Source organism: Ranitomeya imitator, chromosome 7 (genome assembly GCF_032444005.1).
Source record: "Ranitomeya imitator isolate aRanImi1 chromosome 7, aRanImi1.pri, whole genome shotgun sequence".
In the NCBI taxonomy this organism is placed as follows: Eukaryota; Metazoa; Chordata; class Amphibia; order Anura; family Dendrobatidae; genus Ranitomeya; species Ranitomeya imitator.
The window spans coordinates 124094153-124116079 of record NC_091288.1 but is presented as its reverse complement, the minus strand read 5'-3'; the positions used below and the strand labels follow the sequence as shown (position 1 = coordinate 124116079).

The 21927-nt window shown below is 45.2% G+C and overlaps 2 protein-coding genes across 2 annotated transcripts in view; both read left to right on the top strand.

Annotated features, from left to right (window-relative positions):
• MFSD6 (major facilitator superfamily domain containing 6) overlaps nucleotides 1-21927 on the top strand; it is a 423265-nt gene that overhangs the window by 92253 nt on the left and 309085 nt on the right. The gene's annotated exons all lie outside the window — the stretch shown is intronic.
• Nucleotides 981-2590, top strand: LOC138644882 (uncharacterized). Its single transcript, XM_069733789.1, has 2 exons — nucleotides 981-1302; nucleotides 1590-2590. Exons 1-2 carry the CDS (start codon nucleotides 1100-1102, stop codon nucleotides 2458-2460), a joined length of 1074 nt encoding a protein of 357 aa, XP_069589890.1. The 5' UTR covers nucleotides 981-1099; the 3' UTR covers nucleotides 2461-2590.

The following is a 21927-nucleotide window of genomic DNA, read 5'->3' as shown; positions in this document are numbered from 1 at the left end:
CCACCCTCGGGGCTTAAGGGGTTAATGGTAAAAATGTCTTAAGACAACTGGCTCTGAAGCGCAGGGTTAAAATGAATGCCACTTATTGTGGCTGTTGAGTATCGTGGTGCTACTTGTGGCTGCAGTGTTTTCTGAGGACACACTGACGTTTAGGGTCTTGAGGGTGTCTGTTATTGAGCACACTTGCATGTCCTCTTGTTGTTGTCTTTGTTGTTGGGATATCTTTGTGGTTTTGCAAATTTTGTCACACGCTTTCAGAAATAGAAACTTTTCCTGGACTCCTCTCCAGCTTGGTGTAGTAAATCCTACGCCCACCTTGTGCAGGAGGAATGAAACCTGTAATGTGTGCTCTTTGTGATGGGTGTGTTATGTTGACACAGTCACAATACACCATTTTTGCAGGAAACTCCTTGAGACACACCCAGTCTGTTGGAAAGTTTGGCTAGCATTTCAAGTAAGACAGGATTTCTTTGACAGTTGAATACGTTGCTGTTACACAGAGATCCAAATAACTGTAGGTTGACACAACTGATTTTTGTAAAATAATTTCTTTGACAAAACAATAAGATGTAATTACCTGGAACTTTGTAATATAAATTTTCTTAGTCATCTAAGGCTACTTTCACACTAGCGTTTTTCTGCAGACGTCAAAATGCGTTGTTTTGTGCAAAAAACGAATGCGTCAAAAATAGTGAAAAACGGATGCAACGCATACACCATTTCGACGGATCCGTCGCAAATCCGCTAAACGGTTCCGTCGAAATACTGTATGCGTTGCATCCGTTGCATCCGTTTTTACCATCCGTTGCATCCGTTTTTATGACGGATCCGTTTTTAAAATGGGAGTATCCCAAATGTGATTGGCTACTGGAAAATAGGGAAAACTATATACTGACTGTATTTACAGCCCATCTTTGAAAGGGTTTAGAGAAAGTTGGAGAGATGGAAGGAGTACTTGGGAGGATTGCGAGTGTGGTAACTGATGTTATTTTCGAGACAAATCGCCTGGATATTATAGTGCGGGAGAAGGAGGAACAAGCGAGACAGAGGATTCTTCTGCAGCAACGTCGACGGAGAAGACTATGGATACATCCTATTAATGAACTGCAGATGTTCCGGGGCGTTCAGTCAACCCCCTCTCTGGAGTTGCGGCAGAACCCAGACAAATTTTTACAATTATGTTTGGATGAGGCAGGAGCATTTTGATTATTTGCTGAAAGTACTTGGGGATGTCATCCAGAAGCAGGACACACGGATGAGGCTTGCCATCACACCGGCAGAGCGGCTGATGGTGACACTGCGGTAAGCCTCTTTTTTTTTTTTTTTTATTTCATTGCTCAGATTTAATGTCATGTAACATGCTGCTGAAAATACTGCGCTGAAACATTGCGTTGCATTTTCTGCAGCATGTAATTTTTTTTTATTGTTTCTGGCCATACAACTGTTTTCTGTTCAATCCAGTTTTTATTGTGCGTCCCGTCAGAACAAAACTTTCCACAGTGCCATTTATTGAAACTTTACCATAAAAAAAAAAAAAAGTGTTGGTCTGTGCAATTTAATTTTAACATGTTTGTTTTTTTTTTTCACAGCTTCCTTGCTATGGGTGAATCCTTGACGTCACTCCATTATCAATTCCGGCTTGGGATTTCTACTATTTCCGGAATAGTGAAAGAGACCTGTCGGGCGATCTGGGACACTTTGCAGCAGGAGTATATCCCCCAACCAACAATGAACATCTGGCTGACAAGCGCAGACCTGTTTGCGAAAATTTGCCATTTCCCAAATTGTGTTGGTGCCGTCGATGGGAAACACATACGGATTGCAAAACTGGCAGGATCTGGATCGGAGTACTACAATTATAAGAAGTACTTCTCTATCGTACTAATGGCTATAGCAGATACCAACTGCAGATTCCTGGCTGTCGACATAAAAGCCTATGGCCGGTCCAACGACTCCCAAGTGTTCAAAAACTCTCCGATGGGCCGTTGCTTGTATGGAGATGCATACGATTTTCCACCAGCCAGACCACTCCCGGGAACAACTGAACCACCCATGCGGTACCTATGTGTTGGTGATGAGGCTTTCCAGTTATCGCCACACCTACTTAAATCATATGGTAGCAGAGACTTAACAAGAACAAAAAGGGTATTTAATTGCCGCCTTACTCGAGCCAGACGCGTGGTCGAGTTTGCATTTGGATTATTAACTGCAAAGTGGAGAGTTCTGCTCACTGCCATCAAACTGCACACCCAAACCGTTGACGAGGTGGTGAAGGCCTGTGTGGTGCTCCATAACTTTGTACTTTCAAAGGAGCCAGTTTCGGTTGATGATGAAGAATTGGAGACAACCTTGTGGGATTACCGCAGCAGCTCCGTTCGCTCCGCTGGTTCTGTTAGGCTGCGTGTCCACGTTCAGGATGGCCGGCGGTATCGTCGGAGCGGCAAACCCGCTCTGCGGTAAGCCCCCTTTCTGGGACGCGATGATGCCGGATGTGTTCATAGCACACATCCGGGATCATCGCTCCCCACCATAGGGCCCTGTGCTATATCTTGCGGCGACGCAGCGTCCCCGCAAGATATACGGATATGCTGCGATCTGAAAAGACGCGCAGCATGTCCGGAGTCGCAGGGCCGCCGCGTGCGTGTTACCACGCATAGTGGAGACGGGATTTCATTAAATCCCCTCCACTATGCTGTAACATCTGGACGCTGCGTGTTTGACGCAGCGTCCCTATACAGCGTCAAACACGCAGCGTTTACTGCACGTGGACACATACCCTTACAAGAATGAGGGACCAGTTTGCGGAGTATTTTGTGTCACCTGTCGGTCAGGTTCCATGGCAAGACACAATTGTGTGACATCTTTATGTAATGTTTCATGGCTTTGTTTCTGTACAAATTGTGTTTACCCCCCAAAAATCAGTTTCAAAAAGTGTGGTTTTCTTGGTAATAAACCCAATATGTTATACCTTTTAACGTGTGGTGTTGAGTTTTTTTTACCTTTTGATTAGTTACCATAATAGCTTACCTAAATGAAGGCACAGACACAAAGAGTAGAGTTTAAATAAAAAAACAATTTATTTAACCCCTTCATGACCCAGCCTATTTTGACCTTTAAAGACCTTGCCGTTTTTTGCAATTCTGACCAGTGTCCCTTTATGAGGTAATAACTCAGGAACGCTTCAACGGATCTTAGCGGTTCTGAGATTGTTTTTTCGTGACATATTAGTGGTAAATTTAGGTCATGTTAGTGGTAAATTTAGGTCAATAAATTCTGCGTTTATTTGTGATAAAAACGGAAATTTGGCGACAATTTTGAAAATTTCGCAATTTTCACATTTTGAATTTTTATTCTGTTAAACCAGAGAGTTATGTGACACAAAATAGTTAATAAATAACATTTCCCACATGATTACTTTACATCAGCACAATTTTGGAAACAAAATTTTTTTTTGCTAGGAAGTTATAAGGGTTAAAATTTGACCAGCGATTTCTCATTTTTACAACGAAATTTACAAAACCATTTTTTTTAGTGACCACCTCACATTTGAAGTCAGTTTGAGGGGTCTATATGGCTGAAAATACCCCAAAGTGACACCATTCTAAAAACTGCACCCCTCAAGGTACTCAAAACCACATTCAAGAACCCTTCAGGTGCTTCACAGCAGCAGAAGCAACATGGAAGAAAAAAATGAACATTTAACTTTAGTCACAAAAATTATCTTTTAGCAACAATTTTTTTATTTTCCCAATGGTAAAAGGAGAAACTGAACCACGAAAGTTGTTGTCCAATTTGTCCTGAGTACGCTGATACCTCATATGTGGGGGTAAACCACTGTTTGGGCGCACGGCAGGGCTTGGAATGGAAGGAGCGCCATTTGACTTTTTGAATCAAAAATTGGCTCCGCTCTTTAGCGACACCATGTCACGTTTGGAGAGCCCCCGTGTGCCTAAAAATTGGAGCTCCCCCACAAGTGACCCCATTTTGGAAACTAGACGCCCCAAGGAACTTATCTAGATGCATAGTGAGCACTTTGAACCCCCAGGTGCTTCACAAATTGATCCGTAATAATGAAAAAGTACTTTTTTTTTTACAAAAAAATTCTTTTAGCCTCAATTTTTTCATTTTCACATGGGCAACAGGATAAAATGGAACCTAAAATTTGTTGGGCAATTTCTCCTGAGTACACCAATACCTCACATGTGGGGGTAAACCACTGTTTGGGCACATGTTAAGGCTTGGAAGGGAAGGAGCACCATTTGACTTTTTTAATGGAAAATTAGCTCCAATTGTTAGCGGACACCATGTCGCGTTTGGAGAGCTCCTGTGTGCCTAAACATTGGCGCTCCCCCACAAGTGACCCCATTTTTGGAAACTAGACCCCCCCAAGGAACTTATTTAGATGCCTAGTGAGCACTTTAAACCCCCAGGTGCTTCACAGAAGTTTATAACGCAGAGCCATGAAATAAAAAAATAATTTTTCTTTCCTCAAAAATGATTTTTTAGCCTGGAATTTCCTATTTTGCCAAGGGTAATAGGAGAAATTGGACCCCAAATGTTGTTGTCCAGTTTGTCCTGAGTACGCTGATACCCCATATGTGGGGGTAAACCACTGTTTGGGCGCAAGGAAGGGAAGGCACGCCATTTGGCTTTTTAAATGGAAAATTAGCTCCAATCATTAGCGAACACCATGTCACGTTTGGAGAGCCCCTGTGTGCCTAAACATTGGAGATCCACCAGAAATGACCCCATTTTGGAAACTAGTCCACCAAAGGAACTAATCTAGATGTGTGGTGAGGACTTTGAACCCCCAAGTGCTTCACAGAAGTTTATAACGCAGAGCCATGAAAATAAAAAATAAAAATTATTTTCTCAAAAATGATCTTTTAGCCTGCAATTTTTTATTTTCCCAAGGGTAACAGGAGAAATTTGGCCCCAAAAGTTGTTGTCCAGTTTCTCCTGAGTACACTGATACCCCATATGTGGGGGTAAACCACTGTTTGGGCACATGCCGGGGCTCGGAAGTGAAGTAGTGACGTTTTGAAATGCAGACTTTGATGGAATGCTCTTTGGGCGTCACGTTGCGTTTGCAGAGCCCCTGATGTGGCTTAAAGGGAACCTGTCACCCCGTTTTTTCAGATTGAGCTATAAATACTGTTAAATAGTGCCTGCGCTGTGTGTTACTATAGTGTATGTAGTGTACCCTGATTCCCCATGTATGCTGAGAAATACATTACCAAAGTCGCCGTTTTCGCCTGTCAATCAGGCTGGTCGGGTGGGGGTGTTCACAGCGCTCTTTTGTTCCCCAGTTTTCCGTTGGTGGCGTAGTGGTGTGCGCATGTCCAATTTCCGAATTCCCTGCGCCCACGTGAAGACAGCACGCGATCTGCGCTGTCATCCCTTTCATCGGTGGGGGCAGCCATCTTCCTGGGGCCGCGCGTGCGCAGATAGTGCTCTGCTGCACGGTGCTTCAGGAAAATGGCCGCGGGATGCCGCGCGTGCGCACAAGAGATCGCGGCGGCCATTTTACCAAAGCCGAGTTTGCACCGAGTTGGCTTCGCGGCCATTTTCCTGAAGCCCCGTGCAGCAGAGCACTCTATCTGCGCACGCGCGGTCCCAGGAAGATGGCCGCCCCCACCGATGAAAGGGATGACAGCGCAGATCGCGCACTGTGTCTTCACGTGGGCGCAGGGAATTCGGAAATTGGACATGCGCACACCACTACGCCACCAACGGAAAGCTGGGGATGAAAAGAGCGCTGTGAACACGCCCACCCGACCTGACCAGCCTGATTGACAGGCGAAAACGGCGACTTTGGTAATTTATTTCTCAGCATACATGGGGAATCAGGGTACACTACATACACTATAGTAACACACAGCGCAGGCCCTATTTAACAGTATTTATAGCTCAATCTGAAAAAACGGGGTGACAGGTTCCCTTTAACAGTAGAAACCCCCCACAAGTGACCCCATTTTAGAAACTAGACCCCCCAAGGAACTTATCTAGATATGTGGTGAGCACTTTGAACCCCCAAGTGCTTCACAGACGTTTACAACGCAGAGCCGTGAAAATAAAACATCATTTTTCTTTCCTCAAAAATGTTTTAGCTTGCAATTTTTTATTTTCACAAGGGTAACAGGAGAAATTGGACCCTAGTAATTGTTGCGCAGTTTATCCTGAGTATGCTGGTACCCCATATGTGGGGGTAAACCACTGTTTGGGCACACGTCAGGGCTCGGAATTAAGGGAGCACCATTTGACTTTTTGAATACGAGATTGGCTGGAATCAATGGTGGCGCCATGTTGCGTTTGGAGACCCCTGATGTGCCTAAACAGTGGTAACCCCTCAATTCTTCCTCCAACACTAACCCCAACACACCCCTAACTCTAATCCCAACTGTAGCCATAACCCTAATCACAACCCTAATTCCAACCCTAACCCTAAGGCTATGTGCCCACATTGCGGATTCGTGTGAGATTTTTCAGCATCATTTTTGAAAAATCCGCGGGTAAAAGGCACTGCGTTTTACCTGCGGACTTTCTGCGGATTTCCAGTGTTTTTTGTGCGGATTTCACCTGCGGATTCCTATTGAGGAACAGGTGTAAAACGCTGCGGAATCCGCACAAAGAATTGACATGCTGCGGAAAATACAACGCAGCGTTTCCGCGCGGTATTTTCTGCACCATGGGCACAGCGGATTTGGTTTCCATAGGTTTACATGGTACTGTAAGCCTGATAAAACACTGCTGCGAATCCGCAGCCAAATCCGCACCGTGTGCACATAGCCTAATTCTAAAGGTATGTGCACATGCTGCGGAAAACGCTGCGGATCCGCAGCAGTTTCCCATGAGTTTACAGTTCAATGTAAACCTATGGGAAACAAAAATCGCTGTACACACGCTGCGGAAAAACTGCACGGAAACGCAGCGGTTTACATTCCGCAGCATGTCACTTCTTTGTGCGGATTCCGCAGCGGCTTTACAACTGCTCAAATAGAAAATCACAGTTGTAAAACCGCAGTGAAATGCGCAGAAAAAACGCGGTAAATCCGCCATAAATCCGCAGCGGTTCAGCACTGTGGATTTATCAAATCCGCAGCGGAAAAATCCGCAGAGGACCAGAATACGTGTGCACATACCGAAACCCTAACCCTAGCCCTAATCCTAGCCCTAATCCTAGCCCTAACCCTACCCCTAACCCTAGCCCTAACCCTAGCCCTAACCCTATTCTTAACCCTATTCTAACATTAGTGGAAAAAAAAAAATCTTTATTTTTTTATTGTCCCTACCTATGGGGGTGACAAAGGGGGGGGCGGTCATTTATTATTTTTTTTATTTTGATCACTGAGATAGATTATATCTCAGTGATCAAAATGCACTTCGGAACGAATCTGCCGGCCGGCAGATTCGGCGGGCGCACAGCGTATGCGCCCGCCACTTTGGAAGATGGCGGCGCCTGGGAGGAAGACTGACGGACCCCGGCAGGATCGGTAAGTATGATGGGTTAGGGGGGAGCACGGGGGGGGGAGAATCGGAGCATGGGGGGGTGGATCGGAGCACGGGAGGGGTGGAACAGAGCACGGGGGGGGTGGAACGGAGCACGGGGGGGGGGGGGGTGGAACGGAGCACGGGGGGTGTAACGGAGCACGGGGGGGCGGAATGGAGCACGGGGGGTGTAACGGAGCACGGAGGGGGGTGGATCGGAGTGCAGGGGGGGGTGATTGGAGCACGGGGGGAGCGGACAAGAGCACGGGGGGAGCAGAGCACAGGACGGAGGGGAGCCGGAGCAGTGTATCGGACAGATCGGAGGGCTGGGGGGGCGATCGGTGGGGTGTGGTGGGGGCACATTAGTGTTTCCAGCCACGGCCGATGATATTGCAGCATCGGCCATGGCTGGACTGTAATATTTCACCAGTTATAATAGGTGAAATATTACAAATCGCTCTGATTGGCTGTTGAAAGTGAAACTGCCAATCAGAGCGATCGTAGCCACGGGGGGGGGGGGGGGGAAGCCACCCCCCCTGGGCTAAACTACCACTCCCCCTGTCCCTGCAGATCGGGTGAAATGGGAGTTAACCCTTTCACCCGATCTGCAGGGACGCGATCTTTCCATGACGCCACATAGGCGTCATGGGTCGGATTGGCACAGACTTTCATGACGCCTACGTGGCGTCATGGGTCGGGAAGGGGTTAAAAAAATTTTTTTGAGTGCAAACATTTTTCCTTTTTAAGAAATAAACTTTTTTATTTAATATGCAGCAGGGTAGAAGGGAAACTATATTAAATAAAATTTAACTTTTAATATTAGTATTAAAATTGTAAAAGACAAGAACAGCTAACATACAAAACATAAACCGCACGCCACAAAAGTAGCAGAAAAACACCCACCGTTCAAAACGTATATCAACTGCTGGGTGTATCATAGATAAGCTACTTGGGTGAATTAACAAGTACCGGTCAATAAAATCTAATAAGGCCGAGCACCAATCACAATATAGCACTGTCCCTGGGTAATATCAGTAACCTCTAAAATAGAGAGTCCAACTGTACCATATCAACATAATATACCATATGGTTACCCTCACATAAACAAAGACATATGCTAGGAAAAGAAAATAAATGGAACGGTCTCACCAAGGTAGATCATACTTCATGTTCCTCCTGGTTCCGCTGGATGATCTTTAAACAAGGAGGAGGTTTATTCTGTGCCCGGAAAACCCCTTCATTCCCCAAACTGGCAATACTTTAATTCATTCATTCCTCCCCTGATGATTATGAACAATGAAACGCGTCGGGAGGCCATGGGGGTAATCTTGGGTACTCGTGGATCCTAATGGTGGGTTTATAATATTACAGCATTAAGGTACATCCGTTTCCCCACATTTTGGGATCCACCTGAAGTATCCCTTTTGGAACTGCCAGAGTACACTGAAACACAAAACTTCCAATAGAAGAAAAAAAAAATACAACTCACCGCTGGCCGACCGCGGCAGCGATGATGCAGACTCTGGGAGCGGCTGGGAGGACCTTCACGGTGTTCAGATGCAGCAGCAGCAGACTGAAAAAAAAAGGAAAATAAACTTTAATGTAGGCACATGTTTTATGTGTACAGTGATGTATGAAGATCATTTTTGTGTTGGGTGCACTGTGATGTGTGAAGCAACTTTTTCACCACAACTTACACTCTGTTCCTCCGCTATCTGCATCTCTCCACCCGTCTCGTCCCCTTCTGACAGACACTCGACCGCTTCAGGGTTTTGTTTAAACATAATGCATGTAGTGATTACCATAAATGTAAAGTGTAAAAACAAAAACATTTTACAATTTTTGGTACCTTACCGATACATGCTGTTGCTCTGGTGGAGAGCTGTCAGAAGAGGACATTGTGGCTGTGGTCCCTGTTGGCTCTGTAAGTAAAAAGACACTTGTAATCTGCTATGCACATTGATTTGGCAGATTTAGGGTCTTTAATACTTACTTAAGGAAAAAGTTGAAGATGTTTGGACGTCTGGGTGGTCCCTGTAGGATGGCCGAGGTGGCTGTGGTCCCTGGTCCTGTGTGATGGCAGAGGTAGCTGTGGTACTCTTGGCTTTGTAAGTAAATAGACACCTGTAATCTGCTATACACATTGATTTTGCAGATTTAGGGTCTTTAACCCCTTAGCGACCGCTGATACGCCTTTTAACGGCGGCCGCTAAGGGTACTTAAACCACAGCGCCGTTAATTAACGGCGCTGTGGAAAAAGTGAATAGCGCCCCCCAGAGGCCGATTTTCTCCAGGGTCTCGGCTGACGGGGGTAGCCGAGACCCCAGAGAACATGATTCGGGTTTTTTTTAACCCACCCCGCATTTGCGATCGCCGGTAATTAACCGTTTACCGGCGATCGCAAAAAAAAAAAAACGCGATCTCTTTTTAATTTCTCTGTCCTCCGATGTGATCGCACATCGGAGGACAGAGAAAAGGGGTCCCAGGTGGCCCCCCAATACTCACCTATCTCCCCCGATGCTCCTCGTGTCTCCCGGTGGGTGCCGCCATCTTCAAAATGGCGGGCGCATGCGCAGTGCGTCCGCCGGCCGGCACCGGGAGAATCTTTGGGGTCTCGGCTGCCGGGGGTAGCCGAGACCCCAAAGAGCATGATCGGGGTCGGTAAAAAAAAAAAGTAAAGTGTAATTCTCTGTCCTCTGATGTGATCTCACTTCAGAGGACAGAGAAATGGGGGGATTCGGGGACCCTACAATACTCACCTGTGTCCCTGGATCCTCTTGCTGCTCCTCCTGGCCGCCGGCAGAAGAAAATGGCGGGCGCATGCCCAGTGCGCCCGCCACCTGTCTCTATCTGACGTCCGGCAGGAGAACAGCAGTTGGGGCTAAAATTAGGGGTAGGGTTAGGTTAGGGGTAGGGTTAGGGGTAGGGTTAGGGGTAGGGTTAGGGCTAGGGTTGGGGCTAAATTTAGGGTTAGGGTTGGGGCTAAATTTAGGGTTAGGGTTGGGGCTAAATTTAGGGTTAGGCTTCTTTCACACTTACGTCGGTACGGGGCCGTCGCAATGCGTTGGCCCGACATACCGACGCACGTTGTGAAAATTGTGCACAACGTGGGCAGCAGCTGTAGTTTTTCAACGCATCCGCTGCCCAATCTATGTCCTGAGGAGGAGGGGGCAGAGTTACGGCCACGCATGCGCGGTCAGAAATGGCGGATGCGACGTACAAAAAAAGTTTAATTGAACGTTTTTTTTGTGCCGACGCTCCGCCAAAACACAACTGATCCAGTGCACGACAGACGTGACGTGTGGCCATCCGTCACGATCCGTCGGCAATACAAGTCTATGGGCAAAAAACGCATCCTGCGGGCACATTTGCAGGATCCGTTTCTTGTCCAAAACGACGGATTGCGACGGAATGCCAAACGACGCAAGTGTGAAAGAAGCCTTAGGGCTAGGGTTAGGGTTGGGGCTAAAGTTAGGGTTGGGGCTAAAGTTAGGGTTAGAGCTGGGATTAGGGTTAGGGTTTGGATTAGGGTTGGTATTAGGGTTAGGGTTGGCATTAGGGTTACGCTTGGGATTAGGGTTAGGTTTGGGATTAGGGTTAAGGTTAGGGTTGTGATTAGGGGTGTATTGGGATTAGGGTTAGGTTTGAGGTTAGGGTTGAGATTAGGATTAGGGGTGTGTTGGATTTAGGGTTTTGATTAGGGTTATGGTTAGGGTTGACATTAGGGTTGTTTTGGGGTAAGGGTTGTGATTATGGTTAGGGTTAGTGATTAGGATTATGGATCAGGTTGGGATTAGGGTTAGGGGTGTGTTGGGGTTAGGGTTGGAGCTAGAATTGGGGGGTTTCCACTGTTTAGGTACATCAGGGGGTCTCCAAACACGACAGCCAATTTTGCGCTCAAAAAGTCAAATGGTGCTCCCTCCCTTCTGAGCTCTGCCGTGCGCCCAAACAGTGGGTTACCCCCACATATGGGGCATCAGCGTACTCTGGATAAATTGGACAACAACTTCTGGGGTCCAATTTCTCTTGTTACCCTTGTGAAAATAAAAACTTGGGGGCTACAATATCTTTTTTGTGAAAAAAAAAAAATTTTTATTTTCACGACTCTGCTTTCTAAACTTCTGTGAAGCACTTGGGCATTCAAAGTTCTCACCACACATCTAGATAAGTTCCTTGGGGGGTCTAGTTTCCAAAATGGGGTCACTTGTGGGGGTGTTGTGAATTCTGTGGCAGAGCTCCCTCCTGTGGTCACAAGTGGTACTTCGGCTGATTCTCTCTGGGAGCTTCCGTTTGTGGAGGAAACTGGTACTGCTGCTTCTGAGTTTCCTCCCTCAGGTGATCTGGTGAGGTCGTTAGGTGCTTCTCTACTTAACCCCACCTAATGCTTTGATTCATGCTTCCTGGCAATGTTCCAGTGTTGGACTTGTTTTTTCTCTGGATCATTCCTGTGGCCTGCTGCTCTGCATAGCTAAATGCTTCTTTGCTATTTGTTTGCTATTTTTTCTGTCCAGCTTGTCTATTTGTTTTGCTGGAAGCTCTGGGACGCAAAGGGTGTACCTCCGTGCCGTTAGTTCGGTACGGAGGGTCTTTTTGCCCCTTTGCGTAGTTTTCTTTAGGGTTTTGTGTAGACCGCAAAGTTATCTTTCCTATCCTCGCTCTGTTTAGAAAGCCGGGCCTCACTTTGCTGAATCTATTTCATTCCTACGTTTGTCTTTTCATCTTACTCACAGTCATTATATGTGGGGGGCTGCCTTTTCCTTTGGGGTATTTCTCTGAGGCAAGGTAGGCTTATTTTTCTATCTTCAGGCTAGTTAGTTTCTCAGGCTGTGCCGAGTTGCATAGGGAGCGTTAGGCGCAATCCACGGCTGCCTCTAGTTGTATTTGGAGAGGATCAGGGATTGCGGTCTGCAGAGTTCCCACGTCTCAGAGCTCGTTCTATTATTTCGGGTTATTGTCAGATCACTGTATGTGCTCTGACCTTCATGTCCATTGTGATACTGAATTGACTTTCATAACATGGGGGGTTACTACAGTTTAGGTATATCAGGGGCTCTGCAATCGCAACATAATGCCCACAGACCATTCTATCAAAGTCTGCATTCCAAAAAGGCGCTCCTTCCCTTCCGAGCTCTTCCGTGCGCCCAAACAGTGGTTTACCCCCACATATGGCGCATCAGCGTACTCGGGATAAATTGGACAACTTTTGGGGTCCAATTTCTCTTGTTACCCTTGTGAAAATAAAAACTTGGGGGCTAAAAAATCTTTTTTGTGGGAAAAAAAAAAAAAAATTATTTTCACGGCTCTGCATTATAACTTCTGTGAAGCACTTGGGCATTCAAGTTTCTCACCACATATCTAGATAAGTTCCATGGGGGGTCTAGTTTCCAAAATGGGGTCACTTGTGGGGGATTTCTACTGTTTAGGCACATCAGGGGCTCTCCAAACGCGACATGGCGTCCGATCTCAATTCCAGCCAATTCTACATTGAAAAAGTAAAACAGCACTCTTTCTCTTCCAAGCTCTGCGGTGCGCCCAAACAGTGGTTTACCCTCACATATGGGGTATCGACGTATTCAGGAGAAATTGCACAACAACTTTAGTGGTCTAATTTCTCCTGTTACCCTTGTGAAAATAAAAATTTGTGGGCAAAAAGATCATTTTTGTAGAAAAAATGCAATTTTTTTTTTTCACGGCTCTACGTTATAAACTTCTGTGAAGCACATGGGGGTTCAAAGTGCTCGCCACACATCTAGATAAGTTCCTTAAGGGGTCTAGTTTCCAAAATGGTGTCACTTGTGGGGGGTTTCCACTGTTTAGGCACATCAGGGGCTCTCCAAACGTGACATGGCGTCTGATCTCAATTCCAGCCAATTCTACATTGAAAAAGTCAAACGGTGCTCCTTCACTTCTAAGTTCTGCGGTGCGCCCAAAAAGTGGTTTACCCCCACATATGGGGTATTGGCGTATTCAGGAGAAATTGCATAACAAAATTTATGGTTACATTTCTGTTTTTACACTTGTGAAAATAAAAAAAATGGTTCTGAATTAAGATGTTTGCAAAAAAAAGTTAAATGTTCATTTTTTCCTTCCACATTGTTTCAGTTCCTGTGAAGCACGTAAAGGGTTAATAAACTTCTTGAATGTGGTTTTGAGAACCTTGAGGGGTGTAGTTTTTAGAATGGTGTCACACTTCATTATTTTCTATCATATAGACCCCTCAAAATGACTTCAAATGTGATGTGGTCCCTAAAAAAAAAATGGTGTTGTAAAAATGAGAAATTGCTGGTCAACTTTTAACCCTTATAACTCCGTAACAAAAAAAAAAATTTGTTTCCAAAATTGTGCTGATGTAAAGTAGACATGTGGGAAATGTTATTTATTAACTATTTTTCGTGACATATCTCTCTGATTTAAGGGCATAAAAATACAAAGTTTTCGCCATATTTCCGTTTTTTTCATAAATAATCGCAAGTAATATCGAAGAAATGTTACCACTAACATGAAGTACAATATGTCACAAAAAAACAATCTCAGAATCAGCGGGATCCGTTGAAGCGTTCCAGAGTTATAACCTCATAAAGTGACAGTGGTCAGAATTGCAAAAATTGGCTCGGTCATTAAGTACCAAATTGGCTCTGTCACTAAGGGGTTAAGGGTATGTGTCCACGTTCAGGATTGCATCAGGATTTGGTCAGGATTTTGTCAGTATTTGTTAGCCAAAACCAGGAGTGGGTGATAAATGCAGAAATGGTGCATATGTTTCTATTATACTTTTTCCTCTAATTGTTTAACTCCTGGTTTTGGCTTACAAATACTGACATAAAATCCTGACCAAATCCTGATGCAATCCTGAACGTGGACACATACCCTAAGGCTGTGTGCACACGTTGTGGTTTTTTCCCGATAAAAACGCTATAAAACCGCAAAAAACCCACATACAATAAGCATCCCATCATTTAGAATGAATTCCGCATGTTTTGTGCACATGATGCGTTTTTTTCCACGAAAAAAATGCATCGCGGTAAAAACCGCAGCATGTTCATTAATTTTGCGGGTTTTTTGCGGATTTCACACTACAAAATGCATTGGGAAGTGTCCAGAAAAAAAACGCGGCAAAAATGCATCAAAACCGCGTCAAAAACGCATGCGGTTTTCTTGCGGATTTCTTGCAGAAAATGTCCGGTTTCTCTCAGGAATTTTCTGCGAGAAATCCTGAACGTGTGCACACAGCCTAATACTTAAGGAAAAAGTTGAAGATGTCTGGGTGGTCCCTGCGGGATGGCTGAGGTGGCTGTGTTCCTGTTGGCTCTGTAAGTAAAGAGACAGTTGTAATCTGCTATATACATTGATTTGGCAGATTTAGGGTCTTCAAAACTTAAGTAAAAATTCCAGATGTGTGCACGTCTGGGTGGTCCCTGTGGGCTGGCTTGGGTACCTGGTGGATCTGTAGGTATAAAGAATTTATAGTTAGATACACCACCCGAACTAGGTAATGTTAACGATAACCACCCTGCTCAAATTTTGTGAGCAATGTTCATGCAGGCCAACACCCAAAACCAAAAACAAATACACCAGATGCATCTAACCATTTCCACCCACCCCCTAAAAAAAAAAAGGAATTGAAATGTCAACACACCATTTCAAAGGTATTTACCACATATTTGATTTTCAAATATCCCTTGAAAAATTCCCCCCACCCAAAAAAACCTTTACAAAATTACCTTTATTAAAAAAAAAAAACCCTCAACCAACTCTGTATTGCATGTGTGGCCATTTGTACATACAAATTAATTGTACATTAAATTTACCTTTACCTGATATGATACAACGGACATTTTTTTTTTTAACACATTTTATTAATTTCTTTTTTTTTTTTTTTACATCACAATTAGGAGCTAAAATGCTCTTTATTTTAAATACAAGTACATCAACAGTGAATGGTTTCAACAGTAAAAAAAGAACAACAATTTTAAAGAGAAACAAAAAATACACACAAGACACATGCTCACACATGGAAACCACATGCTGCACAGACCACTAAAATACATCAGATTAACAATAAAAAAAACAACAATTTTAAACTGGAAAAAACACACACAACACACACGCTCACACATGGAAACCACATGCAGCACAGACCACTAAAAGACATCAGATAAAAAAAAACAACAATTTTAAACTGAAAAAAAAAACACACAACACACACGCTCACACATTGAAACCACATGCTGCACGGACGCATGCACATGCAGTCAACAAGACGCGCACACACACATGCCTGACAGCACACAGGTGCATGCATACACACAAACGCACATTATGCACACAGGCAGACCCAAACACCAGACACATACAGACGTGGCACACATACACACATAAAAAAGGCATGAATCACACTGTTTGGGATGCTGGCAGGCCTCTGACTGGAGATGGATCTCTTCAGTGGCAGGCCTCAGGGTGGATCTGGACGCTGGCTGTTGCAGGACGATGGCAGGCCTCTGGCTATATTCAGGTTTTTAGCTCTTGCTGTAGTCAGTATATCATACAGACACAAATGCACACGCACACATGGACATGCAGACACATGCACACAGACGCACACAAAAAGGGCAATACTCACACTGGCTCTATGGTGGCCGGGGTCTCGCTGACAGACTGGGCGTTGCAGGCTGGGTCTTGCTGGCAGGCTGGAGTCTGTCTGGAGGCTTCTTCTTCCCTGGAGGCTTCTTCTCTTCTCTGGAGGCTTCTTCTCTTCTCTGGGTCTTGCTGGCATATGTTGGGTTGAAGGCCCAGGCCAGGTTTATAAAGATTTGGGGTCGTCTGGTGAATTTGCTACAAAATCCTGAATCTGAGCATGCTCAGAGTAAAAAAAACGTATTGCAGAGCCGCATTGCGTCGTACGACGTATCTCGACCCATCCTGCGTCCACAGGCTTCTATTGTAGCCAACGACGCATGCCGCAGGATGCGTCGCAACACATTTTTTAGGCGGAGACAAAAAACGTTACAATCTACGTTTTTTCCAGACGACGTGTCGCCAAATTTCGACGCATCTGTCGTACGACGTACACGACGTATGACAGTCCGTCGCAATGCGTCACCAATACAAGTCTATGGAAAAAAAACGCATCCTGGGGGAGATTTTGCAGGATGCGTTTTTTGCACAAAATGACGCATTTCGACGTCTGCAGAAAAACGCTAGTGTGAAAGTAGCCTAAGGGATCTTTTCCTCACCTTCCATTAGTGCAGGTGCAGACGAGCATATTTTCAGTCCGAGTGTCATCTGACAAAACATCAGATCTCACCCAGACCAATGTTAATGTATGGTGCCTTCGGTGCATATATTAGATTTTTTTTCCCTCAGATTGAGCCTAAGAAGAAATTGCTGCTAGCAAGAGTTTGATCCGATTTTCAGATCACACTTGGGTATACAAGTCATGTGTGGAAAAAATTGGACTGCATTTGGATGACATCTGAGTGTAGTCTAATTTCCACAGACTGACACACAGGAGAAGATGGAGACACTTATTTCTCCCCATTCTGGAGAATCGGATCGCACTATGCGTTCACTATGGTCATACTTTGATCAGTGTGTAATTTGCATAATTGACCTAATTCTTGTGTGACCCTAGGCTTCGCCCATAATTCTCCTTTCAGAAATGTCCTCTTCACAACTTTCACGCTTCTTTCATCTCTATGGATTTATTCAAACCTTTGATTTTTCTTGTTGGGTCTGTGTGTCATCAGTGCGTGGTCCATGTCCTTTTTCTACCATCTGTTTCATCCCTTTTCACAGATTGATAAATAAATGCTAAAGCTTCTCCTATACATTACAATATTAATTGCAGACCGCACACAGATTGTACATTGATGCCATCCACGTGCTGGTCGTAATTTTCATAGACACATACACGTGTGGATAATTTTAATCCATGACTTGGTTAAAAAAAGGATGTATCTCTGTGACTTTTTTATGGCCATATCTGCCGAAAAAAGTATACAGGAATAGCACGATAGATCAAAATGCGTATGTTATATATCTGCAAAAATCACATCACTCATGGGTGTCTGAGGCCTAAGGCCGGATTCACTGTCCACATATAGACCACAATGACTGTACCAGCCGTGAGTGTCATGATCTAGTTGCAACAGCCAGGCAAGGCTGTTAAATTCTGGTCGAGACCTGTGTCTATTTCGTACATTGTGTTCCGTACTTGGACAATGAATGTCAGATATGTGAACCTGGCCTAAAGGTACCGTCACATTAAGCGACGCTGCAGTGATATAGACAACGATGCCGATCGCTGCAGCGTCACTGTTTAGGTCGCTGGGAGACGTCAAACACAGCAAAAGCAGAACGATGCAGGAGCGATCCAGTGACGTACTTATCGTTCTCGCTGGTCGTTGCTCCATGAAAAAACATTGCAGGCATCGTTGCTTTTGCTGTCAAACAGGAGGAATCACGCCGACCTAACGACCAAATAAAGTTCTGAACTTTCAGCGACGACCAGCGATGTCACAGCAGGATCCTGATCGCTGCTGCCTGTCAAACACAACGAGATCGCTATCCAGGACGCTGCAACGTCACGGATCGTTGTCGTTATCGTTGTAAAGTTGCTCAGTGTGACGCTACCTTTACTCTGACTGACGGGAAGGCGAGGGCAGAGGAGGCCATCAGAAACAGGAGTGCTGATCGATCTAACATTTTTGCCGGTCACTCGGCTAAATAAAGGACATACAGACTTTGAAACAAAATGGTAGAATTTTTTTTTTTTTGTTAAACACAATTTGGAAAGTTGCTTAATTTTTATTTAGGTCTCAAATGAAAATAATAAAAATATATGGTTAGGGGGTAAACCTGTTTCACATGTCTGTGAAATTGACTTTTGTTTTGATGGTAATATCCGGCTCTACAGCTAGTCTCCGGATCTGAGCACATTGCCTCCCAGGCATTTATAAAGCAGTTAGCTTATATATAGAGCTTGGTCAGTGTTGGGCTGTGTGCACACGATGCAGATTTTGTGCAGATCTGCAGCGTTTTTTTCTCCGCAGAAACGCTGCAGATCTGCACTGTGATTTACAGTACAATGTAAATCAATCTGAAAAAAAAAGCTATGCACATGGTGCAGAAAAATCTGTGCAGAAACGCTGCAGATTTCAAAGAATTGCATTTCACTACTTTTGTGCAGATCTGCAGCGTTTCTGCACCCCTCCATTATTAGAAATCCGCAGTGGTAAAAACTGCAGAAAATCCGTACAAAACCCGCATCAATTCCGCACAAAAAACGCACTAAAACCGCATAAAAGCCACAGCAAATCCGCAGCTGCGGATTCTGCCAGGAGATGCGGATTTTGTGCAGAAAATTCTGCACCTCTTTTCTTACGTGTGCACATAGCCTTAGGCCCCTTTCACACATCAGTTTTTTGCAGTCAGTCACAATCTGTTGGCTCGAAGGATTGACTGATCTGTCGCAGATTGTGAAAAACTGATGCGACGGATCAGTTTTTTGGACAGATCCGAAGAGCGGATTTGGCTAATTGGATCAGAGCATGCTCCGTTTAAAAAAAAAAAAAAAAAAATGGAATCCGTCGCCGGATTCCGTCATTTGACGGAAGCGGCGCCATAGGTTTCCATTCTAGCAAATGACAGATGGCAACGGAACCGTCGCTGTCCGTTTTTTCGACGTAGACGTACCCAAAAAACATTTGTCCATTGTCTCTGGCCCAAGTAAAAGAGAAAATTGTTCCAGCTTCTTGATAAAATATAAAACGACAGATGAAACTTGAGGCCATCCATCACAATCCGTCGCTAATACAAGTCTGAGAAAAAAAACGATTGCGACTGATGGCAAGAAACTGTGTGAAAGGGGCCTTACAGACGTATAAAATTAGCCTTGGGGATGAGGTTGTCTGAAAGGAACTGGACACCACCCTTTCTCAAGCAATTTGCTGTAATGCAAGGATTTCTTAGGCTAGGTTCACATTGCGTTATGGTGGTACGTTAAACTGACTACGTTACATCGCGGCATAATGCCGTATAACGTAGTCCGTTAACGCTGTCATTGAAAGCAATATCGGACGCATCGCTAGCGCATGCCCACAATGGAAGTGCGCTAGGCATGTGCCGTCATTGAGTCACGGACCCTGAGACGCGGGCTGCAGCGTTTCCGGGTCCGTCACTGCTAGCGCAGATAGAGCTAGCAGATGCTCCATCTGCGCTAGCGCGATGAAAACGTCGGCACTTGCATTACAGCAGCCCATTAGCGTATGTGCTGAACGGGCTGCTGCTAACGCAGTGTGAACCCGGCCTTAACGCAGAAGGAATTTGCACTGTCATTTTCATTTGTTCCATTCAGGTTTTAAATAAAGTTGGTTTGTCTTTGATACTTCCTGGTATTTGGCTTTGACAAAACTATCGATACAGTCATATGCTTATTAAATGCGTTTTTAGTGCACCTCTGCCGCGTAAACGTGCACTTTTAACCTGTGGATTTTCTCCATCTAATCCAATTCTACGGGAAAAATGCACACATAACTTTGCATACCTGCAAGAGAAATTCATGTGTTGCAGGTCAGTTTATGCTCAGTAAAAACAGCACAGTATGCATGAAATTCCTATACACAATTGCTGGAACTATAAGACGCTGTGATGCTTTTTTGCGCAGCAAAAATATGCAGCATTTAAAATGCATCAAAAGCTCATCATGGGAACTTACAGGTGATTCAGTGCCTTCTGGTTGTGGCTGCTGATGTCATGTTGATTGACAGCCAGCTCCCCACTGTGGGAAGCTGACTGTCGATCAGTATGACGCTGGTAGTCACACCCTGTCGACAGAATAGCCCGAAAGAGGAAGAGCTGCTCTGTTGTCAACAGCAAAATTGCAGCTCACAAATAGTTGCTTGACACATGTCACATACAGCTTGCAAGTGGTGCTCTGAAGCTGGACAGGTCACTGGATCCAACCAGGCTTAACGGAAACCTGTCTCCAGTTTTGTCAAATAACTAAAACTATAGCCTTATTCCGTACCTGTTCTGCACTCCATAAATGCTTAAATAATCCCTGGACTCCCCCTATATGCTCCCCCCAAAACCTTTTAAATTTCTCCCACATTGTATGGCAATGTTCTTGGTCAGGTTTGAGGGAGTGGTTTGGGGCCTCGCCATCCTTCGTTAATTGTCCAGCAAATTCTGTGCTTGCACACTATTCTTTGCCCTACTGTGGGCCCATGCTCCACTTATGTTTTCGGCTCTGACCTCAGCAGGGCAAAGCATAGCGCACAGTTGTGAGGCACTATTTCTGTGCACAGGGGCAAGATTTCACCCGGTGATGTGGCTGATGGGAGTCGTCATTCACATCAAGAAGGAGTATGGTGAGCAGCAGTGGAGGGAGGGAATGGAGAGGCCCAAAATCATATCTATCGGAACGGACCCACCCGATTTCCATACAGCGTGGGAACAGGGCCGGACTGGCCATCGGGCAGTTCTTGGCAAACGCCAGAAGGGCTGGTGGCAGTCGTGGGCCGCTCGCCGGCGCCGACCCCCCCCACCCCTCCCCCCCCGCCGCTGCATTCAACTATATCGGCGTCTGACGCTGGTACAGTTGAATGCAATGATGGAGGAGAGAGCGTCTGCTGACGCTCCCTCTCCCATAATTCCCCGCTCTGCCTGGCACTGACACTGTGGGTGCACAATTACGTCCTATCATCGCTCACCTGCTGTGTGACCGGGCAGACTGCAGCTGCTGAGACCGGAGCCAGGAGCAGCGCTGGGCACGAGGAGAGGTGAGTGTTTTTTTTTTTTTTTTTAAATATATCACTGAGTGATAACTAGATCGTGGGGCTATTGGGGGAGCTGCATTACATTCTATGGTGGCTGGCTGCATTACATTCTATGGGGACTGTGCTGTATTACATTCTATGGGGGCTGGCTGTATTACATTCTATGGGGGCAGGCTATATTACATTCTATGGGGGCTGTGCTGTATTACATTCTATGGGGGCTGTGCTGCCTTACATTCTATGGGTGGCTGGCTGCATTACGTTCTATGGGGGCTGGCTGCATTACATAATATGGGTGGATGGCGGAATTACATTCTATGGGGGCTGGCTGTATTACATTCTATGTGTGCTGTGCTGTATTACATTCTATGGGGGCTGGCTGTATTACATTCTATGGGGTTTGGCTGTATTACATTCTATGTGGGCTGGGCTGTGCTGTATTACATTCTATGGGGGCTGGCTGTATTACATTCTATGGGTGGCTGGCTGCATTACATTCTATGGAGGTTGGCTGCATTACATTCTATGGGTGGCTGGCTGCATTACATTCTATAGGGGCTGGCTGCATTACATAATATGGGTGGCTGGCGGAATTACATTCTATGGGGGAGGGCTATATTACATTCTATGGGGTGCTGTATTATATTCTATGGGGGGCTGC

Excerpts from the sequence above, each read along its gene's own strand:
- LOC138644882 (XM_069733789.1), top strand. The coding sequence starts at position 1,100 with ATGAACTGCAGATGTTCCGGGGCGTTCAGTCAACCCCCTCTCTGGAGT. Across the intron at positions 1,303-1,589 it reads CGGCTGATGGTGACACTGCG|CTTCCTTGCTATGGGTGAAT; the intron begins GTAAGCCTCTTT and ends TTTTTTTCACAG.